Source organism: Physeter macrocephalus, chromosome 18, assembly GCF_002837175.3.
Source record: "Physeter macrocephalus isolate SW-GA chromosome 18, ASM283717v5, whole genome shotgun sequence".
Classification (NCBI taxonomy): Eukaryota; Metazoa; Chordata; class Mammalia; order Artiodactyla; family Physeteridae; genus Physeter; species Physeter macrocephalus.
The window spans coordinates 68,530,062-68,555,017 of NC_041231.1; the positions used below are offsets into that span (position 1 = coordinate 68,530,062).

A 24,956-nucleotide genomic window follows, 5' to 3' on the forward strand; every position below is an offset into this window, starting at 1 on the left:
AGCCTCGCACGCCGGGGTCCCGGGGATGTCAGAGGCTGCCGGGTGGCGACAGCTCTCAGTGACCCAGCTCCATGCAGCGAGGCGCCGTCGGGGCTCCGGCGCTGCTCCCTCCTCGGTGGCCGCCGCTCCTGTGTGTCCCCGGCCACCCCGGCGGCCCAGAGCCCCCACCCCGCTCCCGCCCCCGGCCCAGCCCCTGCCTCCAGCCGCCCGCCCACAGCCACCGAGGGAAACCCCACCCCCGATCTCCACCTGGTGTGGGGGTGCGAGTGGGAACCCTCCCTCGCTGACCCTCGGACTGCTCTCCTCTGCTTCTCGCAGGGACTCAGTGGCCTGTACCTTAGGATTCTCTTTTCGGGAACCCCAGTATTTCTTCCCCAGTCTCTTTCTTTGGGGGGGCCCAGACGTCCAGTCACAACACCCCTCCCCGTTACTCCCCCTTGGGGGCCCAGAGCCCCCTTTCAGCAGAGTCCGGGGCGGGATTTACGGCACAGTGGGAGGGGAGAGGCGGGCCTGGGGGTCGCTACCTCCCCTCACCCCGTCGGGTCTCCATAATTATTTCCCCTCGGCCCGGCCCGCCCGCTGTAATTACAGAGCCTGGCCCGGGGCACGGTATTTATAGACACGGCTATAGATAGCGACTGGGGACCTGCAACCGACGGCCGCGGGGAGCGGGGGTGGGGGGAGAGGCGGGAGGGCGGTTAGAGGGGAGCCAGAGACTGGACAGACCCACACACAGGCTAATCAGGTCCCAAGGGATGGAAGTAGGGGGACGACGTAAGGGCGCCGGGGAGCCCAGGTGGAAAGGCACCCAGTGGAGAGGCGGGGGCGCGGGGGGCTGCCGACGCTGGTTGGCAGAGTAAGGGAAATGGGGTCACTCGGGGACGAGGCCGCCTCCAGGCGGGCAACACCGGAGTAAGCCGCGGCGCTCGGCGCCCAGTGCGCCCCCACGAGCGGGCACGGCGCCGGGTCTGCCCGGAGCCCGCGGCGCGGCCGGAGGGAAGCCCGGAGCGAGCCGAGGCGCCGCCGCCCGCTGGCGCTGGGGGGGCGCCCGCGAACAAGGCGCCTTTGAGAGTCAGCCGGCCCCCTCCCTCCGGCCGGCCCCGCCCCCAGCCTGGCACACCCTCTCCCCCCCCACCTCCGCGACAAAGCGCGCCTTGTGTCCCCCACCCTGAGCCCGCCTCCGAGGCCCCAGGGAACTTAGGCGGCGGCGGCGGTGTCCAGGGAGCCGGTCCGGAGCTCCCGACCGGATACCCTCCCACACGCGGCCCGGTGCGGCGCTGCCCCCACCCCCCAGTCACCTCAGTCCAGAAAACAGCGATTTTAATTTGAAAGCGATTTTATGTGAGTGAAAGAGAGGGGAAGGGAACCCCGGAGAGAAGAGCCGCAGGGCAAAAATCATGCAGCCCCAGCATCCCATCTCTGCAGGCGGGCCATCTCCCCTCAATTCTGAGGCCAGAAGCCTGTGTCCCCAGCCTACAAGGTGTGTGCCCCGGGCTGCGGGGAGAGCTGGGAGGGGAAGGGTCTGAGGACTACTCACCAAGCCGCTTCCCCCCACCCCGCCCTTACAGCCCAGGGCCCTTCCCCAAGCCAGACGGGAAGAGTGGGGGAGGGGGCTGGGAAGGCCAGTGCTGAAGAGCCAGCCCCGCAGACCATCTCAGGGCCCTGCCTTTCCCAAACACCACCTCCACCACTGGCATTTCTTAGTCAACCTGGGAAAGTACAGTACTTCTTTGAGTCTAACTGCAAGTCTCCATCCTCAGAGAAAATTAAAAATAGCAGATGGGTTCCTACATCTCCACCCGCCCCTTAACCATCACCACCTTTTTCTTTTTCAGTCTGACTGCAGAAGGAGGTGAAGCGTGAGAGGGGGCTCTGGACAGGGGACAGCAACAGGGCCCCTCCTTATTCCAGAGAAGCCCCCATCTGCCAGGCTTGGTTGGAGGAAGGCCTGTCAGAGCCTTACTCCCATGTCCATCCGTTTGGGGGGCCTGCCCCCCAATATCCATCTCTGCGGGAGTTCCCATTTCCATTCTTCAGATGGGGGGCTAAGTGAGGCAAGACGAGAAGGAAGCCAGGTCCTGGGAGCAAGGCCAGTGCTCTGTGCTGGGGGAAGGAGAGGCCGTTCCAGGCCGGTGGTAAGAAAGCACCCCCAGATCATGGCAGAGCCAGACAAATTCAGAGACTCAAGGCCACTGAAGGGAGAGGTCTAGCCCTCAAAGTGGTCTGGGGTCCCCTCTGACTTGGGATGTCAAGCAAACCCTTGCAGGGTTTAGGGACCCCCCCTTGGAGGTCTCGGTTCTGCCCTATGCTCCTCACCCCACCAAGATTCTAGGAACATGGTCCCTCCCCACCCTGCCCCAAGGCTCAGAGTCCCTTGCCCATGTGCCCTTCTCAAGCGTGAGGAACATCACGTCTGGGTGTGGGCTCAGGCCAGCTGGTGGGGAGCCTCAAGCATCTCCATGAGGAAGGTGTCGATGGGGGTGTCGCCTATGAGCTTGAAGAAAAACAGATGCTCTAGACACTTAAGGCCTATGGACCTGAGAGCAGGAAGACGCAAGAGCAGCTTGGCAAACCTGAGGAGGGAATGGGAGACATGGAGTGAGAGCTAGAGCCACATAGCACTACCCCCACCCCAGCAGGAGCCTCGGTTCCCACAGCCCCTCAGCCCCACAGCGCCTTCTCACCGGCCCTGCTGCTCAGGGTACTTCTGTTTGCAATAGGTCTCCAGGGACGCGTACACTTTCTCCCGCAGGACCTCTACCTCGCTGGGGTTGGAGAGGCCCTTGGCATCTGGGATGGCAGGGAAGAGAGGAGGAAGAGGAAGGAGGGCAAATCAAATCAGTACAAATGTGGAGGTGTGGCCCACGCGATGTCCCTTTTGGGCCCCACCTACACGCCCTTCACCAGATGCCTGGCAAGGGAAGCAGGGCACAATGGGTCTGAGGGATGGGGTTGCAAAGGGAATGTTATCAGCAGATGTGGGTTCTTCTTGGTCAGCTGTGAAATTTCTAGGTTGAGGGGGATAGCTGGGTAACTTAGGAGTCTCCGAAGAAGAGGAGGCTCCAAGGCTGCCTTGGTCTTGAGAGACGGGGGTAATCCTCCTCTTACCTGGATTGAACAGAATGATTGCCCTCAGGCAGCCAAGTTCTGTCTTGTCCATCCTCATGTCACGCATTTTGGACACTAGCTCTGTCAGCACCCTGGAGAGGGACCTGCAGGTCACTCAAAGGTCACAGCTCAGCCAGCCTTGGACACGGACCAGCCTATAGCCCCACCCCCTCGACCGACAGGCCAGCCCAGCCGAGGGCCACTGACCGATCAAAGATGGCTCCCACGCCTGCGGAATGGGCTGAGTTGCGGTGCACGTGCAGACCTGTGGCGAGGAGGATGCCGTCTCGGACATCGATGGATCGGTGAGAGAAGGAGGCAATGAGGAGCTCGTTCCAGCCTGGGGGTGGGGGGTGGCAAGGGTGAGGAGCCAGGGAACAGGCCATAGGGTTGAAAGCACATCAGGGCAAGAGAAGAAGGGGTGACGAGGTCAATGAGACTGGCTCTCTGAGTAGGCAAGGTAAGGCCGCTGGGGTCCCTGAAGGTCAGGAGGTCCAAGAGGGGTCAAATGACAAGAGATTCAAGGAGTCCAAGGTCACTGACCTGCCCGTAGCAGTATGACCTGGTCATCCAGAGGCAAGGAGGAAAAGTGTGGGATCCTCTTTGCCCACTCAACAAGTGTGAAGAGCTGTTTGTCAGCTGCCTGGCAGATGTTAGTCACAGGGTCATTTGGCTGCAGGGGAGGAGGGGTGAGAGTTATGGAAGGTTTGGAAGTACACTGGGAGCCCCCCCAACCCCATAAGAGGCTTTTGACACCCCCTCCTTATCTGTAGTCTCTCCTCAAGCCCCATCTGAACCAATTCCTCCTCTTCTAGCATTCAGGAAAACAATTATTAATTTGGGACTTGCCTGTGGTTCTGTGAGTGGGTTGTTTTGGGAGTGGGAACGGAGGATGCTATCACGCCTACCTCAGATGTATAAGAGACCTTGTTTGGCGGCACTTCCGTCCCCAGCAGTGTTAGATGGGTTGTGAGGGGAAGGGAGGGGAGGGGGCAATAGAACTGACCTAGACTCCTGCCTCCCCACCCCCATCAGGAAGAAGAGTAGGTTGACCCCAGCACTCACGCTGCTGCCGCTACCCGCGGTTCCCCCAGGACCCTCAACGCCCTGGTCACTCTTCTGCTCCACAGCAAGCTCTGCCTCCAGGATCCTGTCCACAGGCATCTCCTCGGGGGCTCCCCCAGCCCCCTCCCCATCCCCATCCTTGTCCTTCCCCCGCTGACGCTCCTCCTGTACCGCTGCAGGAGAAGGAGGAAGGAGAAAAAAGTAGAAAGTCAGCAGCCAGCCACAACGAGATTCCAAAATGTCCTTAGGGCCTTATCAGGGTCTCATGGTCCTTAGAAGATATTTATAGAAATTGGAGAAGTCACTTGAAACCATGGCAGATTTGTGGAAGTCTAGAAGCAGGACTTATAAAAGAACAGATAAATAAACCCAGAACGAGTAAAAGGGTGGGTAAAGGAATTACGGAGAAAGCTAGCATTTAAACTGAGAGCCTACTATGTACTAGGAAACGTGCCAAGCACACTTTCACGTTCACTCAAGTATTATAACGACCCTGTGAGCTCTTGACCCCATTTTTTAAAATAACGATTTTGGGGCAATTCATTAAACAGCTTGCCCAAGTTCACACAATACATGGCAAGTCATATGTCCAAATCTAAGCGTGCTTGATGGCAAATCTGGTGCTCTTCTGACTCAACAAAAATGCAGGAAAAGGAACACTGGCCTGGGTCTTCAGAGGTGTGGGTTCTGATCCAAGACCTGCCACTCTTTTGTTGCATGACTTGGGAAAGCCAGGCTTCAGGCTCATCTTCTCTAAAATGAGGGATGTGACCAACATATACTCCCTAAAGTATCTCTCTCAGAATTCCAGAATCAAGCTTAAGAAGAAAAGATAGAGATTAAAAAAAAAAAAAAAAAAGGAAAAGAAGCCCTGAGGTCTTCAGTAAACGCTGCAGCTTAATAGGGTAGAGTCCCAGAGTTTGGAGGAGAGAACACAGATAATAGGGAGATGGAGACCAGAGTGGAAGCACTTGGTCAAAATGAGGAAGAATTACTCAGGTTAGAGAAGGGGAGCTAGAGAAACCCATCACGGGGAAGGAAAACTTATCCTATTCTAGCACCAGACCAGGGAGGGGTCAGAGGGGCAGGCCACAGAAGCAGAACCATTAAGAAGGAAACTCAAGGCACCAGGTCAAGGTACCAGAGAAGAGGGCTGATGAGCAGGGGAGAGGGAATCAAATATCGCCCTCTGGAGGAGAGAGAGGAGTCCAGCCTTCCTAAGAGGTATAGTCCCTGCAGTCTTCCCTCCCCCTCCTCCCTCTCCTCCCACAGGGTAGACTTCGAGGCCTGGGTAGGGCAGGCCCTTACCCTCCCTCTTCATGCCAGTGGCCAGGCACTTCTGATAGCGGCAGTACTGACAGCGGTTCCGCTGGCGCTTGTCCACCGTGCAGTCCTTGTTGTCCCGGCACGAGTAGGTCAGGTCCTTACGGATGGTGCGCTTGAAGAAGCCTTTGCAGCCCTCACAGCTGTAAACCCCGTAGTGTTTGCCTGCAAGAGGACAGGAAGAGCAGTAAGACTGCACGTAGACCCTGTGCCACTAGGACTCTTGCCCACCTCCCCCCAGCAAATTCAGTTGAAGTCTGCTCTGTGTTTTGCCAAAGAGAGAGACGGGGAACCAGGACATGAGGGATGATCCAGTCCCACTCTTCTCACAGTTCGAAAACCCTATGCCAGCCCCCTCCTCCCTCTGACCACCCCCCCACACCAAATCTGAGCCACAGAGTCCTTAACTCTCATCAGGCCTCCCCCAGCTCACTTGCTCTAACCAAACCTCAAGAGCCCCTGGGAATCCCACAGGTGATGGTAAATGGTACACGCTCTCTTCCTCTCTGCTGGTCCTCTGAGCCCCATACCTGAGCTTCGGTCCCCGCAGATTGCACATAGCCGTTTGCCAGCCCCAGGGCCACCTGGAGGGGGTGGACAGTGCAGGCCCCGGACCCCTAAGACTGGTGGCTTCACATCTTCAGGGGGGCCAGACCCACCCCCAGGGAGCGACACTGTTGAGTTAATCTGGGTTGGGGGAAATAGGGAAGTCACAGGGAGACTCATTGGGAAGGATAATCTCTCAGAGGGGAGGGACATCATTCCCTACCACCTAGGCAGGGCCCTGCATTGCACGTTACAAAGGACATTATTTACACTGCAGTGCCCAGGAAGGGCCACCCCTGGAGTACAACCCCGAAGAGATGAGACATAAAGGTCCCCCTGAAATTGTGCAACACAGTGGCCCTGAAGGGTTTGTTATCTCAGAAGGATAGATGGAACCAAAAGGGCAAAAAAATCACTGATATATGAAAGGGACACCAAGAATAGCTGGGTTCTTTTACAGGGTTGGGGAGGAGGCGTGCGCTGAATGCTCAGTCACCTCAAGAAAGGCCAGGGGTCACGCAAGGACCACAGGCCTGGAAGGTCAGTGGGCCATGGGGAAGTTCACACAAGGATCTAGGTCACCAGGAAAACAAGGAAATGAAAGTGGAGAGGCAGCAAATGGGTCACGACCTCTCACCTGGGGACTGCTGACAGGCCCGGAGAATCCTGGGGGAGCTGGAGGGGGCAGACCAGGGGACCCCATGGAAGAGCTGATGACCGGGAAGGGGGAGCCCAGTGGCGGGGGTGGCATCGGGGGTGGGGGTGGAGCCCCAGAGCCTCCAAGGGATGCAGCTGCTGAAGGGGGTAAGGGTGGCCCCGGAGGAGAAGGGGGAGCGGCCCCCTGGGGAAGGGGATTTGGAGAGGAACTGTCTGGGCTTCGGGAGTCTGGGGAAGGGTACACACAGGCACAGACACACACAGACAGAAGAGACAAAAAGAGAAAATGAGTCTTCGATCATCCAACCGGAGGCTTTAATTCTCTCTCTGATCCCCCCAACGCGCCCCCACCTCACCCCACCCCTTCTCAAGTCCAGAGGCACCCTGCTGTCAAACAACGGCTTAACTCCTAATCGTGGTGAGAGAAGGGGGTTGACAGAGGAGGATCGTTCAGGTGAGGCAAATTCCAAACAATGTATTTGGTCACCCCAAGCCAGACGCATCTCGTGTGGGTGGGGCAGCACGTGGGGTGGACCAGTCAGCCCCTCCATTCCCAGCTCGTAGCCAGAACGTGCAGGGAAAAGAGATAGTCAGAAGAGACCCCTCCTAGGACATAGAATTTGCCTTCAAACGCCCAGAGTCCTCAATCTCGAGGACTAGTGTCCCACGCCTGGGACCTCCGTAGTGCAGGGCCTCAAGCGGCCACCGCTAGGAGGGCGGAAGCTCCCCCTCCCCGCCCCGCCCCGGGGGGAGGGCACTAAGGCCCTCGAGAGGGAGGGGACGCGTGTTTACAAACAAGGGGGCGGGAGCGCCTAGGAAAGAACACCAGGGGAGGGGGGGAAGGGGTTGCTGATAACGCGGTCACTGGCTTGCCGGTCCGTCCGCTAGGTCACTCACCCCGCCCGCTGTCGCCCATCCCGTCCCGTCCAGCCTCCCCCGGCTCCGGCTCCGGCTCCGGGGTTTGTTGTTCTCCGGCTGCCACCGCCGCCGCCGCTGCTGCTGCTGCGGGATCCAGCCAGGGCCGTCGCCGCCGCCACCGGGACGCGACCCCACAATGCATTTCTTTTCGCACCCCCACCGGCCCACACTGCCCTGCGGCATGCCGCTGGGGGAGGAAGGGCGGGCGAGCAGCCCAAGACATGATTCCTGGCTGAGTGTAGGGATACCGAAGAGATACCAGGGATTCCCAAGGATTGATCGTTGGACTAGCTGAGCACGAGGAAGCCCCAGAGAAAGAGTCTCTGGCCTTAACCGGGTCGAATTAAGCGCTTCGCTCTGCGCTCTAGCAAAATGACAGCGCCGATGTGGCAGCCATCTTGGTATAGACGGGAAGTCTTCGCGCTAGTTCCCTCCTCCTCGTCTGGTTGGAAACGGAGGAGGCGGTCTCCTCCCGCCCGTTAGCCGGCCTAGCCCAGCGTCCCCTCAAATAACCTCCACACCTGCGCGTGCGCGCCAGGGCTAGACGGCTTCACCACTACCGGCGTGCCGCCATATTGGTAAAGGTACTGGGACCAAGGTAGAACGGAACTCCCTGTTCTCGCGGGAGCTAGAGGCGGGACTGCCACGTCCGAGCAAACCGGCAAAGGAGAGGATCCCGGAGCCGGTGAGAATTCCCTGTTTTTCCCTACCGTCGTTTTCAGGACTTTTTCTTCATTTAGTGGGTCATAGAGACGAGGGCGCAGAGAGTCCATATAGTGGAGGATCAAAGCCTAGAGCGGTGTCCCGGGGGCCCTGCATCAGGGATGGGGTTCCGGATAAAGAAAATGAGTCTTGGGAACAATGTGGGTGGGGACAGGATGGAATGGGGAAGCAGCCCATAGAAGTGGACGGAGAGCACGAACGGAGTAGAGCGGACCCCGCATAGGTATTGAGTTGAGGGTCAAGTGGAATCACTATCTCTGTCCCTCTGGTCAGCGTGATGGCCAGAGGCCTGGGGGCCCCCCACTGGGTGGCCGTGGGACTGCTGACCTGGGCGGCCTTGGGGCTGCTAGTGGCCGGACACGGGGGTCATGGCGACCTGTACGAAGACCTGCACGAGGACTTCCAGGGCCACAGCCACAGGCACTCACATGAGGATTTCCACCATGGACACAGCCATGCCCCTGGCCACACTCACGAGAGCATCTGGCATGGGCATACCCACGGTCACGACCATGGACGTTCGCATGAGGATTTGCACCATGGCCATAGTCATGGCCACTCTCATGAGAGCGTCTACCACCGAGAACATGGACATGATCATGAGCACAACCATGGAACCTATGAGGAGTCTGGGGCTCCAGGCATCAAACAGGACCTGGACACTGTCACTCTCTGGGCCTATGTGAGTCCCCCGGGGATGGGGCAGAGGGGGGCTGGTTCGGGATTGTTGGGAAACCCCACACCACTTGACCCCTGACTCTCCCTCACTAGGCACTGGGGGCCACAGTGCTGATCTCTGCAGCTCCATTTTTCGTCCTCTTCCTTATCCCCGTGGAGTCAAACTCCCCTCGGCACCGCTCTCTGCTCCAGATCTTGCTGAGTTTTGCTTCGGGTGGGCTCTTGGGAGATGCCTTCCTGCACCTCATCCCTCATGCTCTGGGTAAGTGATCTCTAGCTTCTACCTCAAATCTTAATGTATTTCATGCTTTGGACAAGAGGGTTCTTTCCCCTTTGTGATCCCTGACCTCCCAATAGTCTCCCAAATACACACCCCTTGGTTGGGGTATTTCCTCATCTGGCTTTGTCTCCCCCTTCCTCCAGAACCTCATTCTCACCACCCTCTGGAGCAGCCTGGACATGGACATTCCCACAGTGGTAAGGAAGGGGCAGGTGAAGACATGGGGTTGGGGTGCTGGGGAAGGTCTATCTCTCCCTATTCTTCTCTTGTGCTTGGGGAGGAAGAGTCTGAAATCCAAATCTCCCTTAATGTCTCAATGTATCCATTTCTAGGCCAGGGCCCCATTCTGTCTGTGGGACTGTGGGTCCTCAGTGGAATTGTCGCCTTTCTCGTGGTGGAGAAATTTGTGAGACATGTGAAAGGAGGACATGGACACGGACATGGACACGCTCACGGTCACACACATGGAAGACAGGGTGAGCCCAGGAACAACTTTCCTGAAAGCCACCTTGCCATCTCTGAATCTCCTCATTTTATGGTTCTTAGGTGGGAGAAGACTACCCTTATGAGGACATATTGGCAAATCCCTGTTCTCCACTCTTACCAACTCCTTTCTTCCCTCAGGGCGTCCTTCAAAGGAGAAACAGAGCTCAGAGGAAGAAGAAAAGGAAGCAGGGGGGTCGAGGAAGAGCAGAGGAGGGAGCACAGGGCCCAAAGACAGGCCAGTGAAACCTCAGAACTCTGAAGAGGAAAAAGCAGGTTCAGGTGAGGGCCAGGGTTGCATACGCTTGGGCAAGGGGCATCATCGTGAATCACATAGAACAGCACTGTGGGTGATGACAGGTGTCTGGAAAATACTGAGGCTGGATGTGAAGTGGTCTCTGGGGGGCTGATCAGGGCTGAGACTCGGGGTGATGAATATCTCTAATTGTTTCATCTTCCTTTTCTCCTGTAAAAGACCTACGTGTATCAGGGTACCTGAATCTGGCTGCTGACCTGGCACACAACTTCACGGATGGTCTGGCCATTGGTGCTTCATTTCGAGGGGGTCGGGGACTGGGGATCCTGACCACAATGACTGTTCTGCTACATGAAGTGCCCCATGAAGTCGGGGACTTTGCCATCTTGGTGCAGTCTGGCTGCAGCAAAAAGCAGGTTGGTGATGGTGTGCACCAAACATGGTTGCCTCAAGCCCTTTATCCCCCGCTAACCCACCCCAAACCCAGACTGCCACCCATTAGTTCCAAACGAGTTGTACTACAGGCATACCTCGTTTTATTGCACTCCTTTATTACACTTAGCAGATATTGCGTTTTTTACAAATTTGTAGCAACCCTGCTTGAGCAAGTCTATGGATACCATTTTTCCAACAACATTTGTTTATTTCATGTCTCTGTGTCACAGTTTGGTAATTCTTGAAACATTTCAAACTTCGTTATTATCATATTTGTTACATTGATCTGTGATCAGTGATCTTTGATGTTACTATAGCAAAAAGATTCCAACTTGTTGAAGGCTTACGTGATGGTTAGCATTTTTTATCGGTAGAGTATTTTTTAACTAAGCTACGTACGTTGTAGGCATAATGTTACTGCACACTTACAGGATAGTGTAAATATACACATTGGGAAACCAAAAAATTCATGTGACTTGCTTTACTCTGATGGCCTGGGACTGAACTCAATATCTCCGAGGTATGCCTGTATTGTTGACAACAGATCCTCTAGAAACAAGGGGGAAGAAGTTCTGTTTCTTTGTCTTGTAGCTCAGTAGTTCTTGAACTGTGGTCCATAAGCCATCTGAATGTTTTATGGGGGTCTTTCACACCGTGCCCCTGACCCTGACCTATTGAGTCAGAAGGTCTGTGGAAAGGACCTCTTTGATCTAAGATTTTTCAGAAAATGTCTATTCTAGATCCCCCTCTTTTTGCCTTACTATTTAGTTTCTAAAGACATGCATCCTATCCATGTACACTTACACCCCTCCAGCCATGTCTAAACCACTGATAACCTTTAAATGTTGGTGAGTGCCTCTCTCTCTCTTTTCTGCCCATCAGGCGATGCGTCTACAACTACTGACGGCAATAGGGGCACTGGCAGGCACAGCCTGTGCCCTCCTAACTGAAGGAGGGGCAGTGGGCAGTGAAGTTGCAGGTGGCACAGGTCCTGGCTGGGTTCTGCCATTCACTGCAGGTGGCTTTATCTACGTAGCAACGGTGTCAGTGTTGCCTGAGCTGTTGAGGGAGGCATCACCATTGCAATCACTTCTGGAGGTGCTAGGGCTGCTGGGGGGAGTTGTCATGATGGTGCTGATTGCCCACCTTGAGTGAGAGGTGGGGTAAACCAGCCCCACCCCAGCCCCAAACCTCTAGCCTCTAAACCCTCCAGGTCAGGGGTCTGTGGAAGTTGGGGGCCCTGGCCTGGGACATCTGCCAAAGGAGGGAGTTGTATCCTAGGGAGGTGGCGACTTTGTCTTGAAAGCTATCAAGATTTGGCAGTCTTAAAGGGGCTGCAGAGGTGAGAATGACAGCCCAGAGGGACCATAGTGTTGGGTATGTGCTGACCATGTTGTTGGGTTTGGGAGCTAAGTGGGGCCATGAAGAAGGCTGGAAGAGAGAGGAGTCATGGCAGCCTACCCCATATCCCCCACCCCACCTATTCACAGAGGACCAAGCTGCCACACTCTGGCTTCTCCAGGGTCCACCTCCCTCTCTCCCACCGGTTGGTGGAAACTCCAGGGAAGACCAGAGCCCTGAAGTGGGTAGCAAGTCGGGGATAAACGTCAATCGTGTGTCCTGATTTGGGAGTGATTGGGGGGGAGGGGGGCTAGTTGCTACTCTCATGGCCTGATTTTTTTTTTTGTTTGTATTCTTTTATATCACTGTTTGAATGGAGGAGGAGGGGTGGTGACCGGAAATAAAATCCTTGAATCTTCCGCTCCACGCGCAGTCTTTGTCTTTTTGGGGGGAATGGGGGCCCCTCTTCTCTCGGCTCCGCTGGCCCCCAAGCTTTGGTGTCTGGCCACGCCCCCGCGGTTGGAGGTCCGCCTGCCCGGGTGGCCGCCAGTGGCCTAACGCTGGCGGGTCTTCGATTGGTCCGGCTTTGCTCTCGCCGCGCCCCCTCTGCGCTCGGATTGGCTCAGTGCTGGGGGGCCCTCCCACTCGCCACCCGCCATGGCGTCTCAGCTCCGGCTTCGCTTCGCGCTGGCCCTGGTCACAGGTTGGGGTGGGGGGGTGGGGGGCCTTCTCTCCCAGGGTGGGTTGGTGTGCTAGAGTGACGTCGGGGCGCGCCCTCGGACTCTACAACCGCTGTGGCCTGTGGTCCGAATTTACTAACTTTGCGCCCTGTTGACCTCTGACCCCTGCCCACTTCTCCCTCCCCCCCTCCCGCGTGTTCTATCCCATCTCAGGTGCTGGTAGCGGCATCGGCCGAGCAGTAGGTGTGCGCCTGGCCGCTGAGGGGGCCACTGTGGCCGCTTGCGACCTGGACGGGGCAGCGGCACGGGAGACGGTGCGGCTGCTGGGAGGGCCGGGGAGCGACGAGGGAGCACCCCGCGGGGCCCACGCAGCCTTCCAGGCTGACGTGTCCGAGGCCGGGGCCGTCAGGCGCCTGCTGGATCAAGTGCAGGTGAAAAAGCGAGACGACGTCAACCCCCTTTAAAGCCCTAACGTTGCCTCCAGTGCCCTCGTCTCTACAAGGTTTTTTGGTGTGTAACCTACCCCTTACATAGGCCTGCTTTTCTCGCCCGCCATCTGTCGTTGTGTCCTGTGCGGGCATCACCAGGGATGAGTTTCTGCTCCACATGTCTGAAGATGACTGGGACAAAGTCATAGCTGTCAACCTCAAGGTGGTGATCTCTGAACCCATGACTTCTGGGCCATCTAGCCTGGGGAGGGAGTTGGAGGAGTGTCATCCCTACTGATCCTTTCTGCCTTGTTACTTTCTCCCCCCACCCCCAGGGCATCTTTCTAGTCACTCAGGCTGCAGCCCAAGCCCTGGTGTCCAGTGGCTGTCCTGGCTCCATCATCAACATCAGTAGCATCGTAGGGAAGGTCAGGTTGAGTTGGGACGAGGTCAGCCAGCCAAGTGGGCACAGAGAGGAGAGCCCCTCCTTGGGACTCCCAACTTAACCCCAATCTGCAATTTCTGGCTCACCCAAAGGTGGGGAACGTGGGACAGACAAACTACGCAGCATCCAAGGCTGGAGTGGTTGGGCTGACCCAGACTGCAGCCCGGGAGCTTGGACGGTTGGTCAGACACCTGGGGCCATGTGGAAGGTCTGAGGGAGGGTCCTCTCTGGAGTCCTCTCTGGAGTCAGCAGCCACTCTCCTTTCCACAGACATGGGATCCGCTGTAACTCTGTCCTCCCAGGGTTCATTAAAACACCCATGACACAGAAAGTGCCACAGAAAGTACTGGACAAGGTAGGAGACTGTGGGTGGAGGGCAGAATCATTCAGAGAGCCAACCTCTCTGGGCTTCAGAGAGAGGATGCTGGGCCCAGTGAGGGGCAAACTGTAGATATTCAGCAAGTGTACAAGGAATGAAGACCAAAAAAAGTCACAGACTTGGTCTACAAAAAAAAAAACCCATGAAAAAAACTTTCACTCACACGAGTGTTTCCTTACAGGTGACTGGAATGATCCCGATGGGACATATGGGGGACCCTGAGGGTGAGCACTGAGTGCAGAGGGGGCCTGAATGAAGAGATCCCAAAGTTTGTGGTATCTGAGAGGGTCTCTACCAGGATTGGTGGGGGAGGGATGATTCTGGTAGGAGGCTACTTTGGGTCTGTGAGAGTGAGTAGGATTCTGCCCTCTCCCCACCATTCCCGTAGATGTGGCAGATGTGGTCGCGTTCTTGGCATCTGAAGACAGTGGATACATCACAGGGGCGTCAGTGGAAGTCACTGGTACGAGGCCATCAGGGGGAGGAAGAGGGCAGAGAAGTGGAACCCAGAAAGCAAATGAGGGGAGTCTGGAGCCACTGAGGGAAGGGCAGAAGTTCCCATAGGCCAAGGACAGAAGTGGGTGCCTCCCCGCCAGCCCATTTGTCTCCACCTATACATCTGTCCAAATGTTTCTGCCCCTCCCAGGAGGTCTTTTCATGTAACTGCCTCAAGGACCCTGGACTCTGCTCACTATCCCACCACTCTGCCGGGCCTCCTGCTGATGAGGACTCTGAGTTCCCAGGCTACAAAAGGGGTGGCAGTGTATGGCTCAGGAATGCTGAATATGGGAGGCAGGGGTGCTTGTGACCCTAATAAACTCCAAATCCTCTTCCCTGCCACCTCCGGTTCTTCTTGTGTCCAAGTCCTCAGACCCTTCGCCACCTCCCCCTCCTTTCCCTTTCGCGAAGGATTGTTCCCTTTCACTGCCTGGTCTCCCAGGGCAACCCCCGCCGCCGGGTATGAGAGGAGAGAGTGTGTGTCACTGTGTGTGCGTGACACTCTGGGTCTTTTGGAGGGAGGGGGTCTCTGCCCCACCCCCTTCCACTGATCCTGCAGCCCCAGTCCCCTCCCCCAATTCCCTGGGTCCTTATGGTCCCCAGGGGTGATTTGTTCATGGCCCCATCCTAGTATCCAGTCTAGCCTTGGGAGGGGGGTCTTGGAACAGGTGGCCCTCCCCCACCCCTCTTCTTTCTCTGAGTCCCCCCCTCCTCTTTCTCTCCACCTTACAATAGCTGCAGCCGGCCGGGGGTCGGATGGGGGGGATTAGGGGAGGGGGCCAGGATTAGGGGAATGGGCCAGCCGATGAAAGGGGCTGGAGGAGAGCAGAAGGGAGGGAGGGGGCTGGGAGGAGGAGGAGGAAGGGGAGGGGGTCCGCGCTAATCGACTCTGGAGCCCACATAAGGACTGGCCACGGACTGAAGGAGAGGACAGGGAAGTAGGGGGGAACTGGGGGAGGGGGCGAGGGGACCCACTGCTGCCTTGTCCCAGAAAGAGGCCACCCCCTGGCAGTTGCAGCCCAAGTCCGGGAGCCCCAGTTCAAGCTGGAGGAGACAGGACGCCCATCACGGTCTCTTTTCCCCCGTATACCTCTCATCCCCTGCCCTCAATGGGGATCGCTCTGCCCCTTCCTCTTCTCTTCCCTCCCGGTCCCCTTCCTTTACTGGGAAGTCCTGGAGGAGACTTCTGCCCGCTTCCCACTCCAGACATTCGGCCCCTTGTGCCCCACACCTACACGCGCACAACCCCTCCCCGATAGGGGCCCCATCCTGTGTGTGTGTGTGTGTGTCCCTGCTTCCGCGTGGTGTCTCCATTCCCCCATACCTCCCGTGTGCCTCCCTCCCCCGCCCCGGGCCGCGGCTCTTGATTGTCCAAACGCAATTCTCGAGTCTCTAGCTCTGGCCGAGAGTTGAGTCTGGACGTCCCGAGCCGTCGCCCCCAAACCTCGAAGGGAGAGCGGGTCGGAGGGTCTAGGGAGAGAGCCAGAGCGGAGGGTGGAGCAGGTCACCAGGGTGGTAAGGGAATCCCGGGCACGTCGGGACTTAGTTGCGTTCACAGGACTGAAGGACTGTAGCGGCAGAGGCTCCTCTGCAGCTCTTTTTTCCCCGGAATCCCGGGCTGGGGTTATGGAGAAGCTGTGTGTGGGGAGGAGGGGCGCCCTTCCCCAGAGCCGCCAGGGGACGCGGAATGGGGGAGGTGGCCCCTTTTCCAATTCCCTCTGTCCCCTCCCGGGGTCCGAGCGATCCCAGGCCCCGCCCTCCGGAGCGGAGGCCCCGAGTGGGGGCCTTGGAAGGGGACAGTGGCTGAGGTCGGCCGCGCGACGGTACTGGCCAGGGGACGGAGACCGCGGTCCCCACGTGGCGTGGTACTCCGGGGACGCCGGCTCCTCGCGGGGGCCGGGGGGAACCCGGGAGTCCACGTCGCGTCCCACCCGCGCCGCGACTGGCGGGTGACGTCTCCGCCGGCGGGGGGTGGTGTGGAGTGGAGGGGCAGGCGGAAGTGACGTAGGGCCCCAGCGCCCGGGCCATGGCGGCGGCGGCGGCGGCAGCGGGAGGTGCTGTCTGAGCAGCGGCTGCGGACCGAGCGAACTCGGCCGGGGAGCCCGGGCCCTGGGAGAGGCGCTGCGGCGGCGGGAGCGCGGACGGCTGGAAGCTGGTGAGGGGCCGCGCCGGCGCGGAGTGGGGGACGGAGGAGGGGAGCATAGAGAGGGCGGGGTCTGCGCGAGGGGCGGCCCCCCTAACACCCTTCCTCCCCTTCCCCCTTCCCCCACTCCTCAGCCTACCTCTCCTCCTCCCCGGCGGTGGAGCCCTCGTGGGGGTCTGTGCCCGGTCACCATGACGACGCCGGCGAATGCCCAGAATGCCAGCAAAACGTGGGAACTGAGTCTGTATGAGCTCCACCGGACCCCTCAGGTGACAGGGATTCTCCTTTTACAACTTACTCCCTATCCCCAGACCCCCATCTCACAGACTCTTTTCCATTTTTTGCCCCATTCTGCCCAATTTCACACTCCCTGGCCCTTTGAATCACCTTAATCTTTCAAAGCACTTTCACATTTATCTCATTTAATCCTCAAATCAGACGGGCCAGAGAGGTAGAGCAAGTATTACTACCTTCATTTGAAAGATAGTAAACAGGCTGAAATTACCTTCGCCGTTCCTCAGTTCCGCATCATAGGTCAGTGCATTTAAGACTCACCTTGGGAGTTTATTAAAAATGGAATTCCCGCTGGCCCCTACCTGTAACATTGTGATACAGTAAAGGGATGGGACTCCAGAATCTGCATTTTTAACCTGCATCCCAGGGGATTCTGATATAGGTAGTACCAGGACTGCACTGTAAGAAATTCTGTTGACCAAACAAGTCTTCCACAGATGGAAAATCTGTGCCACACCCATCCCCAGGCCTATCACCAAACCTCAGATCCTCCTATTCCAAAGCTTCTACTCTTAGAATTCCCTGTTTCCTCAAGTGGCCAACGTGAGGTACCCAGATTCTGATATCTCACTGTATTTCTCAAGACTCCAATATCATGGACCACTTGTTTCTAAAACCCCTTTCCCCCTAACCCATCCACCACCTTTCCACTCATCGACGCCTCCAGGAAGCCATCATGGATGGCACAGAGATTGCAGTTTCCCCTCGGTCACTGCATTCAGAGCTCATGTGCCCCATCTGCCTGGACATGCTGAAGAATACGATGACAACCAAGGAGTGCCTCCACCGATTCTGCTCTGATTGCATTGTCACGGCCCTGCGCAGCGGGTAACAGGAGGGACAGGTTTGAGATGGGGGGAGGGGGACAAGAGTTGGACCCTCCATGCCCTGGTGACTGACTCCTCAGGGCCTCCTTTCTCCCACACCAGGAACAAGGAGTGCCCTACCTGCCGAAAGAAGCTGGTATCCAAGCGGTCTCTGCGGCCAGACCCCAACTTCGATGCTCTGATCTCTAAGATCTACCCCAGCCGGGAGGAATATGAGGCCCACCAAGACAGGGTGCTCATCCGCCTTAGCCGCCTGCACAACCAGCAGGCGCTGAGCTCCAGCATTGAGGAGGGGCTGCGCATGCAAGCCATGCACAGGTTCGGGGGCCACGAAGAAGGTGGCAGCGGTGCTGATGGGACAGATCTGTGGGTCAGACTCCTGGGGCTGTCTTTGCTTCTAAGCCTCAGCATCCTGAGTGCTGATCACAGTCTAACTGTCACGCCTGGAGGTCATAGATGTAAACTGTAGCTTCTTAGCAACTGTTACCACTGTTCTTAAGGAAATAGCTCATCTTCTAACTTTCTAGAAGTTAGAACAGTAGAGTGCTTTTTGAGCATAAGCTCTGAGTTCACACTGCTGGGAATTAAATCACCTCCTAGGCCAGCATCACTCAGTCTTCAATGTGTATCCATATTACCTGAGAGTCTTGTTAAAAATGCAGATCCTGATTCAGTAGGTCACAAGTTGGGCCTGAGATTCTGCGTCTCTACAAGACTGTGCTACTGGTTCTTGGACCACGCTTTGAGAGGCAAAGAGACTGTGGTCTCAAACTAGTTATTTAACCTCTCTAAGCCTCAGTTTCCTTAGCCATAAAATAGAGATGATATAATTTGTGTCCGTAGGATTTGTATAATTTGAGGCAATCAGTGCAAAATATTTAGCAATGTGCTTAGCACGTAGTCAGTATGTAATAAATATTAGGTATCATCATTAAGATTTCGCTGATCTCTTAATTCTCTGAAGTTTAAAATCTAAACCCCTTATCCTTGGTGCTTCCTAACCTCGACCACTTGTTTCCACAGGGCCCAGCGTGTGAGGCGGCCGATGCCTGGGTCAGATCAGACCACAACGATGAGTGGGGGGGAGGGAGAGCCTGGGGAGGGAGAGGGGGATGGAGAGGATGTGAGCTCAGACTCTGCCCCTGACTCTGCCCCAGGCCCTGCTCCCAAGCGACCCCGTGGAGGGGGCGCAGGGGGGAGCAGCGTAGGGACAGGGGGAGGAGGCACTGGTGGGGTGGGTGGGGGTGCCGGTTCTGAAGACTCTGGTGACCGGGGAGGGACCCTGGGAGGGGGAACCCTGGGCCCCCCAAGCCCTCCTGGGGCTCCCAGTCCCCCAGAGCCAGGTGGAGAAATTGAGCTCGTGTTCCGGCCCCACCCCCTGCTCGTGGAGAAGGGAGAATACTGCCAGACTAGGTGAGAGCCTTGTCCTTCCCCAGACCACTGAGAAACCAAAGGTCTCATGATCTTCCATCAGAAGTGGGCTTCTCCCAAACCCAGAAAGAATCCCTAACCCAGAGGCCCTTTGGGAAATCCCCAACTTCCCTTCTCCATTTGAGGCTTCCTGTGCCCTCATCCTGCCCTCTCTCCCACTCCAGGTATGTGAAGACAACTGGGAATGCCACAGTGGACCATCTCTCCAAGTACTTGGCCCTGCGCATTGCCCTCGAACGGAGGCAGCAGCAAGAGGCTGGGGAGCCAGGAGGGCCTGGAGGGGGCGCCTCTGACGCCGGAGGACCTGATGGGGGAGGCGGGGAGGGTGGGGGTGCTGGAGGAGGTGACGGCCCTGAGGAGCCTGCCTTGCCCAGTCTGGAGGGTGTCAGCGAAAAGCAGTATACCATCTACATTGCCCCCGGGGGCGGAGCTTTCACGGTGAGAGCCTCTGAGGGCATCGGTGTGAGAGGGGAGAGGAGGGAGAGTGGCCTGGGGATGCAGAACCGAGATCCTGACCTCCTAACTGACCAGCCCTCTTCTCCCTCTGCATCTCCCATCTCCCTTCTCTGTCCGTCCTTCTTCCTCATCATCCGTGTCCCTGCTTTGCCCCATTTATTATTTCTTATTCCTTTTTCTTTTCTCTCATTCATTTCCTTTACCATCTTTCCCAACTTACTTTTCTCTTCCCTCTCCTCCCCCTTCCACCCCCTCTGTAGACACTGAATGGCTCGCTAACCCTGGAGCTGGTGAATGAGAAGTTCTGGAAAGTGTCCCGACCACTGGAGCTCTGCTATGCCCCCACCAAGGATCCAAAGTGACTCCTCAAGGGGACAGGGGATGGGGACCATGGGGTGTCCCTGAGTCCTGGCCCACCACCCAGCTTCTTTGTCCCCCAGAGCCCCCCAGCCCGGCCAGCCAGCAAGAGGACACAAATGAGGACAAGTGGCTTTTATACAAAGTATCTATATCAGATTCTTCTATATTGTACAGAGTGGGGCCTGCGCCCCCATCTACTGCCTTTTCTATTGCCCCCAACCTCCCATCCATGCAAGATGTTGGGAAGGGTGAAGAGCCCTTCCCTTCATGCCCTTCTACCAACAACAACAAATTTGCTTTTTTTCCTCTTTGAAACCTGTGGTTCTGTGTCTCTTTATCGGGGGGGGGTGGGTACTAGAAGGAGAGGAAAACAAAGATGGGGGAGGGAACCCTAGAAATCATGTAGAATCAGCCTTGGAAATGGGGAGGAAATGTCAAAGGGTATTCACGGTGTGTAGATCCCATTTTCCTGAACCTTCAAATCAGCAAATGTGAACGAAAATAGGAAGGACCTGTGAAGCCGTAAGAGACAGGGTGGAGAGCGGAGAGGTGTGAAGTCGGATCCCAAGCTTTCCCCCTATGACCCGAATTTCAGCCCAGGCTGAGATCCCGGGTTTCAGTACCACAGGGAAAGAAGGAAAGTGGCTCAAGAGGGTGACACGGCAGGCCCGAGATGTTTGGAAGGGGAACAATTCCTCGTCCCTGCGAGAAGCTGGTTTCTAAAGCTGGAGAGAAAAGGCGCTGATAGGGGGAGGGCTGCGAGAACCTCCCTGCACATATCCCGCCCCCGGGTAGCCTCCCGAAGAAGACGGGCAGGGCCGGGGACTACAGTTCCCAGGAGCGAGCGAGCCGGTCGGTGCCCGCCGAGCCGCGGGGCCGAGCGGAGGGAGGGCTGCCCGGGAGTTGTAGTTCTGTGCCGGTCCCGGCGGCAGCGGAGAGCAGAGGTGGGGGCGTCCAGTAAAGCGCTCGCTGCTCCGCACCCCCCACGCCTCGAGTTCCGCGGACGGGGCCCGGGGTCAGGGGCCCACGTAGCGCGCCGCGCCCCGGCGAGGTGGAGAGGATCGCCTCTCCAGGAGGGACTGACACTGCTTCCCGCCACCCCCTTTGGCCTCTCTGCCCCTCACTTCCTGTTTCCGTTGCCCTTCGCGCCCCCACCCCGCTCCGCCCCAAATTCCCGTGGCTCGCTCAGTCTCGGCCCTCCCGGCTGAGGAGTCAGACTCGGCGTCTGACTCGCCGGCCCGAGGGCACCTCAGTCCACGCTTGGCGTTTCTCGTTTGCTGCCCCTCGTCCCTTTCACCCTCAGTACGACGGACGCAGGGGGTACCCTCCAGCCCCGGTGACCGGGCGCCCACCCCCGAGACCTCTCGCCCTGTAAAAATAGACAACACCCACTTCACCCTCGTAGAAGCCCCTTTCTACCCCCGCCTCCCTGGAGCCCCGATCCTGGCTCCCCTTTTCTCCCACCCCAGGCATCCAGGGGGGCGACGCTCCCGGGATGTGAGGGCGGGAGGAAGGTGGGCGTCGCTCCCGGAGTTTCAAGGGAGAGAAACCGATGGGGAGGAGTCACGGGAGGTACCGAGGTGGAAGCCGAAGAGTCTGGAATGAGCCCGGCTTCTCTTCTGCTTCCATGGGCTGCCCGGAGCGACACTTCCTCACTCTCCTCGTTCTCGCCAGCCCTACCCGACCCGGCGGCCCTTCTGCCTGTTCCCCCGCCCTCTGGCTTCACTCTGGAGCCGCCTGCGGGCCTTGGTCCCCGGTCTCTCCTCTCCTAGGGCCCCAGTCCACAACACGGCCCACCCTCTCCGCCGTTCCGTTTCTCACGCTCCTCCTCGGACCCCTCTCTGCTGCCAGTGCTCTGTCGCCCTCCTCTGCCCCCGAGACACTGAACTTCGCAGGCTGCCTGTTTCTTTAGATGGCACCATGTGGGTGACATAGAGAACTGTTGCTCCAGGTCCATCTCCCCTGCCCACAACAAAGAAAAAATGACTACCTGACCTGACCAGGCGTTCCCCTTCCCCAATGCTGGCAGAAGCGGGGTGGGGGGTGGGGGCGGGGGGGGTGCGGGGGGCAGGGGGGGTGCTCCAATTCTGTCCCACCCCCACTCCCTGGGATAGCTCCCCAAGTCTTTCAGCCTCTGTCAGTGAAGCCTGCACCTATGGGTGAGGCAAAGTGAGAGACACAAAGTATACAAAAGGGAACCTGATTATTTTGTTGAGAGACAAGATACAGAGGATAAAAGGAGAATAACTACCCAGAGGAGCAAGGTGGAGAAAGAAAGACATTAGATTCAGACTGATCGGGGTCCAAATCTCCACCTCGCCACTTACAAACCACACGACCTCGCAAAGGAAAGGGACTTGCGAGGTGGGGCCTGCAGTTGTGTATTAACAAGCCCTCCATGTGAATCTGATGTGCTCGGGGCCCAGAACCCCTGCAGTAGATGCTCTGGTCCTTACAGTTTGAATGACGAGTGTACCCTGGAGGGATGCCAGGCCTCAGGGCAGGGGCATCACTGGGAGCCGCAGGGTGGTTAGGAAGAGCTTCTCAGAGGAGGTGCCACCAGGCTGGATGGACAGGAGGAGAAGAAGGAAGTAGGTGGGGGGCCTGGGGGGGAGGGGAGCCTCTCTCTCTGTTAGTCTCCCCCTCATTTTATCTCTTTCAGGCTTCTTGGTCCCCAAACCGTAGCAGATTATGTGTCTAAGTGCAGAAGCTGAGCCCCAGAGCCCAGGGCCTCAGGAGACCCCTGCCCAGGTGAGGCCTAACCCTGAGGGCTTGGTTGTCGCCCGGCTGCCCTCAAAACCCTGGCAAACTGCTCACGGGAAAGTTGTGCCCTGGGTTCCTCAGGGCGGGGCTCAGTCTGCCTGCGCCACCTTGGTCTCTCTGCCTCCCCCTCCTCTGGCTGCTCTCACCTTCATCCCCCTCCCCTACAGGCTGGGAGCCAAGGCCGAGGAGGAGGAGAAGGCAGGACAGACCTCCAGCTCCCCATCTACCCCTTGACCCCTCTGCTGTCACAGCTGACCCTGTCCCACGTCCCTCCCAGCAGCCCCTGCCCCCACCCCAAAGCCCTTTTCTGGCCTGGACTGTGGAGCCTCCTTCTGTCATGCTCCCACCCCTCCCAGCACCCCCTGGTCCATTTGAGTGAGAGGCCCTTTCCCTGTCCCCAGTGTGGGAAGTGCTGCAGCCACAAGGCCACCTGCCCCTGCCCCTGCACTCCCACACAGGTGACAGGCCCTATGGCTCTGGCCTCCAGGACTGTGGCTTCACTCGGAGCCCCCTTCTGCTTTGACAACCGTCCACACCCAGTGGGAAGGACAGGGGTGAACAGAGCGGGGAGGGAGGGGTGTTGAAGCAAAGTCAAGGCCCCTGTGGCAGTGCCACCCGTCAACCCCGCAGCACTCCAGGAGGGCAGCCCTGGGGACAGACTCCCTCCACAGTCGGAGTGACTGCCTCTTCTGTGGGATGCATAATGGGGCACGGCTCCCTGACCCACCCCATCCCGGCCAGAGCCACCACATTAGGTGATCAGAGTGTCTCACCGGGACCGACTCAGAGCTGGAATGGCCAGGTCCACCTCACTTCTAGTCCACAGTCTAATCCCCCAGGAAAAGAGCTTTTCCTGTTTCTTAGAAAGGAATCTGTACTTCCAATCTCCTGTCCTCCATCTGAGAAGTTTAACCAGGCTGCCTGAGACCTACTGTCATCACGGACGGATCAGATTCCCCGGGATTTTCTTGAAAGGATTTTTTAAAGAGATAACTGAATCCCCAGAGATCTCCATGACAACCCCCACCATCAAATTCTAGTCGCCCACAAATCCCACCCAACCCCATCACTTCCCCCAGAGGCCACTGGGTGCTTCTTGCCTCCGGTGCTAAAGCTACACCCAGCACCCCATCGGATAAGGCCATCTCTCTGTGCCCACTCCTGGACCCACGGGCCCTGTTTCAGGGCTTTCTGTGACCTTCACTGCATTTCACGCTAAGAGTAAAGCCCTGACGGAGGCTGCTCTTTCCAGCAGCACCGTGAGCCTCTTATTGAAAGGTGAAAATAGGCAGAGGCATGTATCCAAGGAGAAGGCAGGGAAATGGAGGAGATGGAGACCAGCAGAAGAAGACAAGGGAGGTTGGAGGAGAAAGTGGGAGGTTCTGGGTGTGGAAAAAGTGGAACAGGGCTGTGTGGGAGAAGACAGACAAGAAACACCTGGCCAGTACAAGCACTTCCTGGCATTTGCCCTTCTTCCACAAGATTCCTCACTTACTGTCTTCTTCATGTGCTGGGAAACTGGTTTTGAACAAGAGTCAGCAGGAAGTCCCACAGAGCATCCCCTCCAGATTGGCACCCTGGGGCCCAGCGTGGCCCCGAGGATGGCACCATCATCATTCACTCTTGTAGGAGGTTCTGCTGGGGGAGTTTCCTCCTTGGGCGGCACCTGCAGTAAATTTATTGTTACTGTTCATGTTCAAGGATAAGGTAGACCTTAGTTCTTGTATTAACTTCCCCCAAAGAAAACTCTTTAGAACTTGGCAGATTTCTCCCGATGATGTATCAGAGAGGCTGATTATTGCCACATGCAGGAAGGGATGAAAGAGCCTCAAAGGTAAAAGGATCACTTGGGAGACCGCTGGTCAGTTTCACCCTTTCAGAAACTATGTAGAGTCCACCATGTGTCAGGACTGTTCTAGGACCTGGGTACCACAAACAGGTGTGTGATGTGGCCCCTGCCTTTGAAGGATGTGATCTCAGGTGTCTGTGGTGAGCATCTCAATATTGAATCCAGCATCTAGTCCTAACAAGTGTATCCACTATAATACCTCTCAAGTCTGTCCACTCTTCTCCATCCCTCCACCTCCCTGGGCCAGCCACCACTTGGACTGTCTGGCTCTTCTCTGAATCACTGAGATGGCTGGAGAGGCTGGAAAAGCCTTCTCTGAAACAAGCGGCACGCCTGAGTAAGAGAGACCTTTCTGAAATGCAAATCTGATGGTTTCAGGCACCCTGCTGAAACACAGTCAATGGTTTCCCACGGACCTTAAGTTAAACACCCAAGTCCTGGGCTTCCCTGGTGGCGCAGTGGTTGAGAGTCCACCGGCCGATGAAGGGGACGCGGGTTCGTGCCCCGGTCCGGGAAGATCCCACATGCCGCGGAGCGGCTGGGCCCGTGAGCCATGGCCGCTGAGCCTGCGCGTCCAGAGCCTGCGCGGA

At 57.4% G+C, this 24,956-nt stretch overlaps 4 protein-coding genes across 8 annotated transcripts; 3 read left to right on the forward strand and 1 right to left on the reverse strand.

Annotated features, from left to right (window-relative positions):
• Nucleotides 1–1,303: 1,303 nt before the first annotated feature.
• Nucleotides 1,304–8,072, reverse strand: RXRB (retinoid X receptor beta). Of its 4 annotated transcripts, none has more exons than XM_007107884.4 (10): nt 7,597–8,072; nt 6,680–6,927; nt 6,027–6,183; nt 5,482–5,661; nt 4,174–4,346; nt 3,652–3,781; nt 3,316–3,448; nt 3,109–3,200; nt 2,685–2,790; nt 1,304–2,573 (listed from the first exon to the last, which is right to left on the reverse strand). In XM_007107884.4, exons 1-10 carry the CDS (start codon nt 7,838–7,840, stop codon nt 2,426–2,428), a joined length of 1,611 nt encoding a protein of 536 aa, XP_007107946.1. In that variant the 5' UTR covers nt 7,841–8,072; the 3' UTR covers nt 1,304–2,425. The 4 variants fall into 4 exon arrangements, with proteins under 4 accessions (XP_007107946.1, XP_007107945.1, XP_028334813.1 ...); XM_007107883.4 differs by having other exon boundaries at nt 3,109–3,212; XM_028479012.2 differs by lacking the exon at nt 3,109–3,200 and having other exon boundaries at nt 2,436–2,573.
• Nucleotides 8,073–8,195: 123 nt separating this feature from the next.
• SLC39A7 (solute carrier family 39 member 7) lies at nt 8,196–12,239 on the forward strand. The gene is made up of 7 exons (XM_007107881.2): nt 8,196–9,022; nt 9,112–9,280; nt 9,442–9,495; nt 9,631–9,774; nt 9,923–10,063; nt 10,257–10,453; nt 11,355–12,239. The coding sequence occupies exons 1-7, from the start codon at nt 8,618–8,620 to the stop codon at nt 11,625–11,627; spliced, it is 1,383 nt and encodes a 460-aa protein (XP_007107943.1). The 5' UTR covers nt 8,196–8,617; the 3' UTR covers nt 11,628–12,239.
• Nucleotides 12,240–12,450: 211 nt separating this feature from the next.
• On the forward strand, nt 12,451–14,585 carry HSD17B8 (hydroxysteroid 17-beta dehydrogenase 8). The gene is made up of 9 exons (XM_007107885.2): nt 12,451–12,516; nt 12,707–12,924; nt 13,028–13,144; nt 13,257–13,349; nt 13,459–13,544; nt 13,637–13,721; nt 13,927–13,969; nt 14,134–14,208; nt 14,392–14,585. Exons 1-9 carry the CDS (start codon nt 12,471–12,473, stop codon nt 14,406–14,408), a joined length of 780 nt encoding a protein of 259 aa, XP_007107947.1. The 5' UTR covers nt 12,451–12,470; the 3' UTR covers nt 14,409–14,585.
• A 1,650-nt stretch (nt 14,586–16,235) lies between these two features.
• Nucleotides 16,236–20,069, forward strand: RING1 (ring finger protein 1). 2 transcript variants are annotated; one of them, XM_024122123.3, is made up of 7 exons: nt 16,236–16,398; nt 16,521–16,655; nt 17,348–17,508; nt 17,610–17,825; nt 18,531–18,920; nt 19,103–19,376; nt 19,655–20,069. In XM_024122123.3, the coding sequence occupies exons 2-7, from the start codon at nt 16,578–16,580 to the stop codon at nt 19,754–19,756; spliced, it is 1,221 nt and encodes a 406-aa protein (XP_023977891.1). In that variant the 5' UTR covers nt 16,236–16,398; nt 16,521–16,577; the 3' UTR covers nt 19,757–20,069. The 2 variants fall into 2 exon arrangements, with proteins under 2 accessions (XP_023977891.1, XP_028335406.1); XM_028479605.2 differs by lacking the exon at nt 16,236–16,398 and having other exon boundaries at nt 16,569–16,655; nt 17,403–17,508.
• The last annotated feature ends 4,887 nt before the right edge of the window (nt 20,070–24,956 follow it).